This window comes from Gymnoscopelus braueri (genome assembly GCF_963280865.1).
Source record: "Gymnoscopelus braueri genome assembly, chromosome: 20".
In the NCBI taxonomy this organism is placed as follows: Eukaryota; Metazoa; Chordata; class Actinopteri; order Myctophiformes; family Myctophidae; genus Gymnoscopelus; species Gymnoscopelus braueri.
Window position 1 is genome coordinate 32,584,060 of NC_137622.1, and position 13,794 is coordinate 32,597,853.

At 40.5% G+C, this 13,794-nt stretch overlaps 1 protein-coding gene across 1 annotated transcript; it reads right to left on the minus strand.

Moving 5' to 3' along the window:
- Nucleotides 1-1,166: 1,166 nt before the first annotated feature.
- Nucleotides 1,167-12,897, minus strand: arl13a (ADP-ribosylation factor-like 13A; the record flags this gene model as incomplete). Its single annotated transcript, XM_080415606.1, has 11 exons — nucleotides 1,167-1,489; nucleotides 1,597-1,713; nucleotides 1,804-2,065; nucleotides 2,171-2,255; nucleotides 2,361-2,566; nucleotides 4,023-4,128; nucleotides 5,086-5,338; nucleotides 6,028-6,098; nucleotides 6,224-6,340; nucleotides 12,284-12,391; nucleotides 12,839-12,897. 11 exons carry the CDS (start codon nucleotides 12,895-12,897, stop codon nucleotides 1,434-1,436), a joined length of 1,440 nt encoding a protein of 479 aa, XP_080271732.1. The 3' UTR covers nucleotides 1,167-1,433.
- Between the last annotated feature and the right edge of the window lie 897 nt (nucleotides 12,898-13,794).

The following is a 13,794-nucleotide window of genomic DNA, read 5'->3' on the forward strand; positions in this document are numbered from 1 at the left end:
CCATCTGAAAATGTATGTATTTAGTACATGAATTTGGGGGTCCTTGACATGAAAATGTTTGAGAACCACTGTTTTTTTAAACAATATTTAGGGAGCAAGCCGAAAATAAGCAACTATACTTTAGAAACAACAACAAGCCCCATGCCCCAAAACCGCAGCAACCGTACAGAAAAATAAGCCCAAAGTCGCTTATAACAAGCAGACATGGCAACGCTGAATGCACTGCCACTGTGAAGATGCGTGAAGGGGGACGGGCTTCTGGATGAGAGACAAAAATGGGGATGTAGGGGCAGTGGTGGTGGAAGAAGTACTCAAATTTTTTACTTAAGTAAAAGTATCAATACTACAATGCAGAAATACTCTGTTACAAGTACAAGATTGGTATTACACATTTCCTTGAATAAAAGTGCAAAAGTATTGGTATGAAAATGTACTTAAAGTACCAAAAGTACTTATTATGCATAAATCTTCTATTTCCTGTTTTCAAAATGTATAAAATAATTGGGAAATAGCAGTTCTACAAGCTCACAACGCATTGCGTTAATCGTGACTATAAGAAAGTGAATGTAATAAAAGAAAGTATACACAATGCTCATTTTATTAGACCTATAAAAACACAAAACATAAAAACAGTGATAGATTATTTATTATAATGCCATACACCCGTTCATCATTTTAACAATGCCCCTTGCTCATTTCCATGGACAATTCATTTCTGGAAAACTCATTGCTTGGACATTTTTGGATTTATAAAAACAGCTGATACACATAAAAAAAACATGCTTCCCTTTCAATCAAAATAATAATAATACAAAATCGTACAAACATTGACAAACAACTATTCAAACAGTTTAGCAATGTACAAGTTGAAATCTTTCTTTTGTTAATATGATTTGTTAACAGTCTGATAAAGTAAACATTTGAATAATTATAAAACTGGCTTCTAGTGTAAATATATACATTTTCCAGGGGTTATTTAGACCTAAACAGAGAAACACACCACTTCTTAAACACCCTTCAATACACAATGGCATTCCCTGGTTTATTCCAAAGGTTCAGGGATCAGATCTGAGGTATAGTGTTAAATGGGTATTCAAAGCAACATGCTCCTCAGTGCTTTAGTGGTTGATAATTTGTTTTTTAGTTTAGTCCTGTTTGTCTTGTTTTATTGCTCTCACTATCCGTGGGGCTGGATTGTAAACATTTGTTGTGTGTGGGTGTGTGTGTGTGTGTGTGTGTGTGTGTGTGTGTGTGTGTGTGTGTGTGTGTGTGTGTGTGTGTGTGTGTGTGTGTGCGTGTGCGTGTGCGTGTGCGTGTGTGTGTGTGTGTGTTGCAGCATGAACATATATGACCACCATGATCATTGCTGGCCTGAATCCCTTGCAGCAGGGCACCTCCTCACGTGGGGCCCAAGACTCACCCAGGAACCCCTTTCACTCGGTCTGATCCTGACGTTCCTTCAGAGCCAGAATGGCTTTTCGATAAAGATCTATGAGGAGACAGGGTAATCTTTTTTTTAAAAACTGGACTTCATCATAGAGTCCAACAGTGTCATTGTATTTGACTAGGGGGACTAATGAAGTGGCTGGGGCTCACCAAATGTGGCAGACAGGTCAACAGGTTGTGTGCAACCTGGAGGCACCTCCTCTGTAGTGATTTTATTCTTCCTTTTTACTTTCCCCACTTTCTTCTTTTTCTTCTTTTCCCCCTTTGCTATAAGATAAAAAGAAAGAGATGTGTCATTATTTTCAATTACGAACGTGTAGGCATGTTAAGAGCTTTGGAGAACTGATCAATAGCCACCTTTAGAGGTCTTTTCTTCATTGTCAAGTGCTTCCGTCACATCCACAGTTTTCACCTTTGCCTTGCGTTTTACTTTGCCTTGTTTTGGGGGAATCAGAGCACTGCTGGCTTTCTCTTTCTGTCCCAGTTGCTCTTGCTCCCCGTCGTGGCCTTCAGCCTCCTCCTCCTCTTGTTCATTCTCTACGTCTTTATCCGTTTCGTTGACCTTGATCTTTGCCTGCTTCTTCGTCCTCCTCTTCAGCTTCTTCTTTAGTGTGTTCTCCTGTGATAGAAATATTTGTCAGTAGCAATCATAATAAAAGACATGAGAATGCACATGCCTTATAATATTGCTTAAGAGACGCATGCATGAACTTTTCGAGTTAACCTTTTGTAGAATGTTTTGAATGGGTTGTTTGTCTCCAGCGTTGGACCTTTTCTCTTTGTCTCTCTCAGACTTACTGGAGCGCTTTCTGAGGGGAGAAAATATTTCCTATGAAGGTATATATCAAGGGATACTGAAGTTATTCTTAATTAGTTCACTTGCACAACAATTTCATTAACGATCACTCACTCACCGTTCCTCCTTGGATTTTCTGTGCTCTTTCTCCGATTTCCCACGTTTTTGTGCCTCTTCAGATGTCAAAGGCCCCCTGCAGTCCCGGGCTATGCGGTCACAGAGATCTGGGTAATCAAGACACACAGCACGCAGCAACCAGCGCAGGCCCCGGAGGGTCTTCCTGTCTGACCAGCGACGCAGGTCCATTAAGGCTGAGCAAGGCTCCTGAAAGGGACAGAACTTTGTCAAATCAAGGAGAGTCTATTTAATTTTTTCATTTCCTTTCATTTCGACTTCTCTAATTTGTATACCTGCATTCTACAATCTCATGGCAGTCAGTTAGCCATTCTGTATAGTGTATCTGCCTGCCTATCTGTCTATATAGACCTAAGAATGGCTTTCAATTCAAATGACCCCCCAGTTAACCAGGATAAAACAGAAGTAATTCAAGGAACAGAGAGAGACACTGAGCTAACAACTAATTGCTACACCTCATGCAAGAAATGTGTTGTTATCGACTCTAATCTAACGTAACATCAATATAAGGAATATGACCAAAACAGCACTATCTAAATAATAAAGAATACAAATGTCAGACTTTTTTTTCGTAGTAGGCGTAATAAATTGCTCTCAAGCCTGCCCAAAAAGACAAACAGAATGTCCCTGCAAAGTCTCTGCACTGACTACTAGTTTTAGAATAGATTTAAAGATGACTTGCTTATAAATCTTTACACAGACCTACTCCTGATTATTTTATTGATATACTGCCAAAATCTGTCCCTGGTAGAGCCCTCAGATCAACTTCTCTCTAAGGCAAAAACAAAGATCTACTGTATTCCTTTGTCTTTCTTTCTTTCTCTATTCCTTTTTGCTTTCCTGAAAATTACAAATGATGGCTTGTACGAAGCTTGTACGGAAAAAGAAATTCACACACTTCTTAAACAGCTGTAAGGGCGCGCTCCCACCAAGAGTTGGCTGGCCGCTGTTAAACGCAGGTTGTGCGCGGCCACAGTTTTTTGCAGCCAGCGGATTCTAAAAAACGGGAGTGTCGCGCCTGTCACTCACTTTCAGGACCCACTGCCTGCTGCCTTGAGCACCATGTTGCTTCCTGAGTCTTGAGACAGTCCGCCTTCCACTCACCCGATTGGACAGAGGGAGAAAATCGGCTCCTGCCTCCAGCTCTTTTATGCTTAGTCGCAGAGAGCAGATAAACGCACGGTCTGCGCGACTAGCGGAAAAATCTGCTCTTGCGTGAATCAACGCATTTGCATTGACAATGCATTGGCAGATTCTGCAAACAGCGGCCAGCCAACTCTTGGTGGGAGCGCGCCCTAATCCTGTGATGTATTGAAGTTGACTTGAAATTGAAGTTACTGTATGGTGAAGCTGCTACTCTGGAATAGTCTCCCCCTTGATCTGAGGACAGCTAATACATCGTGAAAGTTTTAAACGCCAACTCAAAACACATATTTTAAGGCTTGCTTTTAAATAGAGGCAGTTAGTACAATAAAAAAAAAAAATCTAGTTGTTATTTCCAATCTCCTTTCAAATCCCTATTTTATTTATTCTCTGTGTCCGTTTGAACTGGCTATTTTAGTTTAGTTCAATTTATTCTGTAAATATAAATATAGTTTGATTGATTGACATACAGTACAGTACAGTTTTTTAGGACAATACTTACAATATGGCACAGTGAACGGCTCTGGTTAACCAGCTTCTCCAGAGACAGTATCTCAATAAGCTCACTTCCCAGCAGAGCATTACGTTTGTCCTGTTTATTGGCCAACCTGGCAAATTAAACAGAAAGACAATGCTGCGGTCACAATAACAGACTAGAAAAGTGAACTCCTCGAAGCGCAGATCTCCGGCAGGCCGGGTTGGCTACCCAGGGCCTGCAAACTCAAAGTCATTCATAGCCAATGGGAATGAAATATGAAACATTTGACTGATACATCTTGATCGCATGAATCGCATGATAATCTGTACCGATTTGTATGAGTTTTGGACACAATCTGTACTAGTAGGACAAAGTGTGTAGTCAGCCACAAATGGGCGGGGCCTATAGGGAGTTGCTTGCGGCATGATACAAGGACTCCACGGAAAAATAAAATGTTATTGTACGACGTAAAGAGTTATAGGCCAAAATGGGAAGAGACTTCTTATAGCGCCGCCATGAGGCCGATTAGAAAGATTTGGCCTACTGGGAGTGTGCGTTTAAAGTTTCACGCCGATCGGATGCAGCATTCAAGATTTGTGGCGTTTTTTTGCTAAGCGGGCCCCTCCTGCAAACTTTGATAGCCAATCGTTTTTTAAAAGAGAAGTAGCAAAAAGTATATTTTGAAGAAAATTACCTACGGTTCAAGAGTTAATAGGCCAAAACATGAAGTGGCCTGTTATATATTGTACATTTTGGGGCAGAGGTACTTCCTTGGCCTACTGGGAGTATGCGTGCAATGTTGAATGCCGATCAGTCCAACAGTGCCAGAGATTAGCTGTTCACAGATCGACAGACACACATTCAAACAGACACACGGACGGACAGGCGTGAAAACATAATTGTCAGCCATCGGCCGTCCAGTCTGGTGGCGATAATAAACTTTGTGTCGTGCTTATTCTTACAAAGTTAGTTCACAAACAGTCACTCCTTAGATGATATTTTCTCTCATCAGCCACTAGAGTGTGCTGTGTACCCTATAATATTTCGTAAAACCACAACACTCATCCAGCTTTGAAACTGTGCTTACACTAGTAAAGGTTTTCCTGCCACTTGCGGATGCTTCAGTAAGTCTGCCAGAAGCTCTTTGACCTCTTTTATCCTCGGTCTGTCACTGGAATCAACCACAAAGATGATCCCATGGACATCTCCATAATGGTTCCGCCAGACCCTCCGCCACTCAGGGGCTCCTCCTATCTCTAGCAGCGTGACCAGGTAGTTCTCCACCCTGAGTTCTGTACGCACACAGCCCTGGGTGGGACCCACGTCCGTTCCTGGGGTCACTAGTGTACACAGAGAAATGCTTAGAAACACTGTGAGGCAAAAAAAAACTTTACTTAAGTAAAAGTATCAATACTGCAATGTGGAAATACTCAAGAGTATTTCCACATTGTAGTATTGATACTTTTACTTAACTTTTACTCGTAACAGAGATTCTCTGTTACGAGTAAAAGTTTACATTTATGTTAGTAAAATTACAAAAGTATTGGTATCAAAATATACTTGAAGTACCAAAAATAGAAGGTGCTCATTATGTAGAATGTCCCATTTCACTCAAGTTTTCAAATGTATACAAGTCTTTTGAAAATAGCCGATCTACAAGCTCACAATGTGTTGCATCGCGACACATTGTGAGCTTGTAGATCGGCTATTTTCAAATGGCCGAAATGTATATAGGGCTGAAGTGGGTAATGCATGTTATGTAATAATAATAAAAAATTACAAAGTAACTAGTAACTAAAGTTTTCAAATAATTGTAGCGGAGTAAAAGTATAATATTTGCCTCTGAGATGTAGTGGAGTAGAAGTAAAACTACTGAAAAAAAAGTACAGTACTTGAGTAAATGTTCTTTTAGTTACTTTACACCACTGTGCATACACAATATTAAACATACACTTGTACACTCTGTATTTGTATGATAAACACATTTGTTGATCTATGCTATTTAGTTCCAAAGTAGTCACTGAATTACCTCTCAACATTCCCCTGATAGAGGATGTTTTTCCTGCTTTGTCAAGACCAACCACAAGAACTATCACCTTCCTGTGTAAAAACAAAATAAACATTTTAATTTCATATATATACACATCACTCATCAAACATTGCCAGGCTAATAAGCAGACCCACGTCAAGCCAGTTGCTTAATGTGGTTTCAAGGTTGGCCTTGCCTGATGGGCTCCTGGATCTTGGAGACCCAGGCGCAGCAGTTGCTCATCAGGTTGAACATGTTTAGTCGAGGTGAGGAAGGCGAGCACAGTGGCCACCATTTTTTTTCGACCTCGTACCTGAAAACAGATGGCAGCCCTAAGTGTGACACAGAAACATGAACACATATGTGCATGTGCACACACACGCACACACACACACCAAGATTCCAATCTGTTAAATCACGGGGGGGTCATGACCAGGCCCAATACAAAGATGGAGTGTGTCTGGCTCCCACGGGTTTTAGGAGGCCGTTACAGATGGACACTCGAGGCCATGCTTTGACTGCCAAATAATGTCTCTACCTCATTAGCATCCAAAATTAGCCAATCATATTATAGCACATAACACATTACACATGCATATTTTCTATCAAATCGTTTTTGGGGGAAAAGGTATCCATTATGTAAATCAGCACTGAAGAACATTGTGATGTTGACAGTCTTACCTCAAACATACATACATACATTCCTTAGTCAAATTCACCTACTGGATGGATGTATGGACTTTACTACAAAGTAAAATCCTCTAAATTTGGGGAAGAAATTAGCCATTTGTGTTTGTTTTTACACTCTCAGAGGTACATTAACACTGATATATTAACTGTACATTGAACCTTTCATTCCTATTCTTTACTTGCACAAATTTTAAATGTCTGTCTTTACACTGCAGGACAAATTTTCACTAGAACAACATACAGTAGTCATCGTTCTTTCGTCTTCAGTTGTCCTGAGTGAATAGGCATAGATGACTAGTCTTGGAATAGGCATAGATGACTAGTCTTGATGACATCATGCTGTTGGCCTGGCTAAAAGTGCACACACACACACACACACACACACACACACACACACACACACACACACACACACACACACACACACAGACACAGACAGACAGACAGACAGACAGACAGACAGACAGACAGACAGACAGACAGACACACACACACACACACACACACACACACACACACACACACACACACAGCGTGTGTTTGAGGTGTAAGATGGACAGGCTATGTGCTAAAAGAAAACCCAAACCAAGGAGGTCTTTCAGCCGTTTGACCACTGCATCTGCTGCACAGGCTGACAGGCTCCATAATCTGCTAAAGCCCTGACTGATTCAGTTACGAATGGCCCCTTGTGGAGAACACACTGACCCTGATTCTGTTTTGACTGGAGAGGTACACAAGCTGTTGTCTGTATCTACACAGGAAAACCTGTGATGGCACAGTCACTGAATATTGATTAAAGGTGATTAACAACTTTTTTATCAATATCATTAGCACAGTGAACCAACAACTTACATGTATTCAAATATTGGAGCATAAAATGTCTTTGCATTGCGAAACGAGAGGAGAAGACGTTAGCATTATAGCACACTAACAACATTTATCAACTAAGTTTGACAAGTATGGTGATTATGTGATGTTTTCCAAGATAGTCATGGTTTGAGGTTCCGAAGATGAATGCAAAGTGTCTTCGTTTAATAATGAGAAGCAAAAATAACCATGTGAAAATAAATAATATTGATATTAATAATTAATCCCCACAGAGCTCATAAAACAATCTTATAAAAAACAATTATTAAAATAAATTCACATATAATGAGCAATCATAAGGTAAGCCGTTATCAAAAAAGGCAGCATTTCCCATACACACACACACACACACACACACACACACACACACACACACACACACACACACACACACACACACACACACACACACACACACACACACACACACACACACACACACACACACACACACACACTACCTGTAGTAGACTTGCTTTCTCACTAATTCAGCCAGTATTGCATCTCCATGTACCACTCACTGAGCTACATGAAAGGCTAAAAAGACTGTGATAAATTCTGGGAATACTCACAGAAAGATGTCCATGCATTTGTTTGTGTGTATCTCTCAATTGACATCTTGCACCATCCAGTTTAAATACTAATCAGGATCAAACTAAGCCCCTGGTCACCTCATGTGGGAGGTGCTATCCAGGGAGCACAGTGTTGGGATGCCAGCCAATCCCACACTCCTTAAAGGGTTGCTTGCTTTCCCCATTGGCTGACATGCTCCTTTTTTTAACTGGGACAGATCAAGGTGGATATCTGTGTCCACGGTGGTGTGATGATCTGTGACATGTTTGTTTTGTTTATGAAAGTAGCATAACTACTATGACGACAGAGGAGCAAATAACCTTGTTTTCAGGATTAGGATGGTGGTCATGTGGTGTCACAACACATTGCACACCACACTGAGAGTTCATCCTAGATTGCAGATATTATTGGAGCCACAAATCTCTCTCATATATATATATATATATATATATATATATATATATATATATATATATATATATATATATATATATATATATATATATATATATATATATATATATATACATACACATATATATACACACACACACACACACACACACACACACACACACACACACACACACACACACACACACACACACACACCGCATATATGTATATATTATATAACATTATGTAACATTTATTTTAGCCTGTTGACCTGTTGTGAATGCTGGTCTATTTAATAAAATGGTTTCTCAAAAAATTCACATTGATCTAAAATAATGATAAAACATACCAACATGCACCACAAGCTGTGGGTTATGTTATGGGCTACATAAGAGGCGCTAAGTTAACATGTCATGACACAGTAATGCAAACATTTTGTTTCCTGGAAAATAGCTGCTGCTTTCATTGTGACATAGTAGTGTTTGTTTTAAGCCACTAGATGGCCTCATAGTCAAATGTTTTAGATTTCTACCTCTTTGGGTTGTCATTGAATCTCTGCCTTGGTGCATATTTTTAGTAGCCTACGTACTGTTGTTGTCCTTGAAAACTTACATGAGCAAGGATGAATATTACCCTTGAACTAAATCACATTTATAACTCATGATTTAGATATTTTAAATGCCAACCTTGTTAACCACAAATCAACAGCACAATGTTTGATTAATTTAGGAAAATAATATTCAAATTGACACAACCCTGAGGACAGAGCCCCAGTGATTGTGGTGAAAGATTTACATACAGGATAGCTGATGAAACAAATGAACATTTTCAACAATCTACAATCTTTGTTGGGTGCAGTACAAACTTTGTTGGGTGCAGGGTTCTTGTGGGACCGACTTTACTGGCATGGACGTCCATTTTTACATTGAAACTAGCACTGGATTTTGCTGTGTGAGTTTGAGTGACCAACCCATTTCCCCACAGTACAGCAGTGTTGCTTGACGAAAATAACAGATTTTCCAACTAGTAATGTGAAAGTCAGTTCTTTTCGTAAAGCAATAGCCTGCGATGGAGTACCGTACCCTATAAATCAAGTTTTATCATGAAGGTTAATGCCAGTAAATGCAAATTTCTGAGTGATTACTTCCTAAAGTGAGGCATTTCCATCTGGATGGATGCTAGTTGGAACCTCTATCCATAGAGCAGAAGGGGTCACTAAGGAGTCAAGGAGTGCTTTCTACGATTATTAAAAAGGGTCTCTCTTGTGAAAAAAGTTTCAATTTTCCATGTCCAGACATTCATGTAAGCCTAACTGTAACTATCTAGCAGTCATACAACAATAATTATGCTGGTGTTACCGTTATGTTGGCAGGTGCCTGCATGTATGATGTAGCCTACTTCAAGTAGGCCTACACTAGCACAGATGTGCACAAACTGTGGGTCAGGACCCAAATTTAGACATGGCAATGCAAAACATGAGCCAAGCAGGCTGATAAAGAGTTAATTAAATGCTCACTTAATTTCTATGTTTTTAAACAAAATGTGGTGATAATCTAGTTGTTTATTGGTATGTGGTACTGTATGCATTTGTTTGTTTGTGTACTTTTAAGAGCATACTTTATCCCTTTATCCCTGTTGACAACATTGCTGTTGTCAACAGTCAAACAATTAATTTTCAATTCATTATCATGAATACATAGCTATTACACATTGTTGGGTCACGACAAGCATGGATCAATATTTTGGTGTACCGAAAACATTTGGCACCTGTGCACTAGCATTATTGACATAATTAAATTAAACTGTCGTGCGGAAATAACATCACGTCCAGGAACAGTGTTTTGTATACAGTTCTGATCTCATTAAGTTATTTTCCCGGTGACCAATCAGGCATGCACCTCCCCATCTGCTGACTAGACTCATCCGGGACTTTGACAACATTGTCAGCTGCCAGCTGACTCACACAAACACGCACACATGCATGCATGCATGCTTGACTGCTCGTGCGCTCGTGCACTCAGGGGTAGAGTGGCCGGGTAGAGTGAACTGATAGGTTCCCAGTTCCATCCCGGGCTGGGGCGCTCCCCCAGATTGCTCCCGATGAGCAGGTTGGTGCCTTGCATGGTTTCCTGCGCCATCGGCGTATGAATGTGTGTGTGAATGGGTGAATGGCACAATCAATGTAAAGCGCTATATAAATGCAGCATTTACTATTTACACACACACACACACACACACACACACACACACACACACACACACACACACACACACACACACACACACACACACACACACACACACACACACACACACACACACACACACCATGCATGTATTTGAACAAGTTAGGAGATATATACCATAAAGGCAAAGATTGGGAATGATTGGTTTGCTGCAATGTAACAAGTATAACTTAGAGCCAGAACATTGAAGAGTGGACTGGAGTACCGCCCAGGGCTGATGGTATTGGCCAGTGACGCTGTGTACATGGTGGGGGCCGGCCTCCATGCATGCTGTAAGGCTGACTGGTTGGATTATGACAAGCCCTAAGATTTCCCCATGACTCCACAAAGTATAGTATGAGGAGTCAGTGACCATCACTAATGCTGTACCAGACACATGCATTAATGATGACAACCTTTCAGAACTATGTATAAACCCCCATCACAAAGCCGGGCTCATATCATTGATGACTTGGTGTGGTGAGATCTATGAACCCCAGTGAAACTATATCATGGAATTGTTAAAGATGGAGCAAATGTACACAAAACTTTTGCCTGATATATACTGTATACTTTGATTGTGCATTGTGTGTCGCACTGCAAAATAGCAGATCTACAAGCTCACAACGCATCCGTATAAATCAGGCTTTAAATATTGTCTTGCGATATGGTCTTGCAGACCACAAATCAAGGCCTAATAGGATAGGATACCAATTTCCAGTGAGAAAACAATTTAGGAAATATTGTGAATTAAAAACTTTTATTGAAACTAGAAAAGTGTGTACCAGACACCCGGTCTGGTGGATAGACAGAGAGTGAAAATGGGAAATGAACAATGTCCAGAAACAGGTGGACTCTTCTCATGCTCCTTTGAAATTGATAGCCCTTGTTTGCGTAGTAGTTGAGCAAATAGAAAACGGTCTCTTTTAGAACACAAATGTTCTCCAATGTAGCCTAATGAAAATTCACAGCAAAAAAATTAATGAGGATACAGTGAGTCAATTTCCAACTCAAATTACCTATACTTATCATGCTATCTAACGCACATGTCCACTGCTTTGTTCTACTCAGGCCTGGCCTAGCAGACTACTGTAACCAGGCCAAGTTTGCCCGCTACTAAAAAGGGAAACAGACAGTAACTGATCCTTCTGCTCTTGCCCTCTACAGCACTGCCACTGGGAGAGTAACCCACAGTTATATTGATCATTGCAGGTCATGTTCGCGATGTAGTTATGAGGAGGCCTGTTCTTGCTTTGCAGAAAGCAAACCAGTTTTTCATGGCAGTAGTTAATGGAACTTGACAGCCTAAAAACATCTAGGCTATATATTTTCCATATAGGCCTATATACTGTACAGTATGTCAATATATTTCTGTCTGTCCTTCACATATCTCCAGAACCAGCGCCATTGTCCAGAGCCATTCATCCGATCGACTTCACACTTGGCAGGTATATTGCTGAGGACCCAAAAGGAAGTCTATTGTTGAAGTCCAGTGTTGTGAAGACCATCGGATCAGCATTTCTCCAGAACTGTCCTGGCCTGCTCCAAGCGGGCACGCATAGCCCTTGAACTGCTCATCCGATGGACTTTGTTCGCACTTGACAGGTGCATTGCTGAGGACCAATAAGGAAATGTGGTATTGAGTGTGAAATCCATCTGATCAGCCGTTCTCCAGAACCGGCCAGGTTCTGGAGCTCTCTTTCAAAATAAGTAGCTAGCTACAAGGTCTACTAGGTCAGTGGCTCTCAACCTGTGGGTCGAAACCCCACATGATTTACAAGCTCTACAAGCTCTACAAGCTCTACAACTCACAACGCCTTGTGTTGCAAGGTGTTGTGAACTTGTAGATCTGCTATTTTCACAAGTGCTTGTCAGGGTGGGGGGTCCCCAGTTCAAATATGATTATTTTGGGGGGTCTGAGAAGGTTGAGAACCACTGTACTAGGTAGTAGCTAGCAAAGAGTGGCTCAGAGCCTTAGACTAAAGAACAAAAAGCCTAATATCTCTCCTAGCCAAGGGGATTGCCATAATAAGATGTTAGGCTTTAGTGTCCCTTCCCACGCGGGAGATCCCTGGTCCGATTCCCGGGGGATGCAGTTGGTAATGTCGCTGGAGGACATGTTATCAAATTGAGTGATTGAAAACATATGACTGTATAAAAGCTATAAATAAATGGCAATGGAGAATTCTCTCTTTGATGTGTTGGAGACACTCCACTCGAAACTCATCTCTTGTGCTATGTTATGTTGATGTGCCACTGAGAATGTAGTCATTTTGTCAAGCTACCCAGCTACATGGTGGGGAAAGTATAGCTGAAAGCCATCTTTCTGAAAGTAGTGAAACTACAGTATTCACAATTAAGCTACAGTGGGGAATGTAGTCAAGCTAGGAACGTGTCTATTCCATTTCCCTCAGCCCTATGTTAACCCTAACCCCAACCCACCGACCTCATAGGGAATATCGGACCCTGGTGGCTGGTGCTCACTGGAACATAGGACACTGGGAGCAGTACATTTACTCAAGTACTGTACTTAATTACAATTTTGAGGTACTTTTACTTCACTGGAGTATTTCCAATTTTCATTACTTTTACTTCGACTCCAGTACATCTCAGAGGAAAATATTGTACCTTTACTCCACTATAATTATTTGAAAACTTTAGTTAGGCTACTAGTTACTTTGAAGATTTAGATTATTATTACAAAACATACATTAACCACTTCAGCCATACATTTTGGCCAATTTGAAAATAGCCGATCTATAAGCTCACAATGCATCGCAATGCAACGCATTGTGAGCTTGTAGATCTGCTATTTTTCAAAGGATCTTTATACATTTGAAAACTTGTCATTCTGCATAAGGAGTACTTTCTACTTTTGATACTTTAAGTACATTTTGATACCAATACCTTTGTACTTTTACTTAAGTAAATTTTGAATTCTGGACTTTTACTTGTATCAGAGCATTTCTACATTACAGTATTGATACTTTAAGTAAAAAATGTGAGTACTTTATCC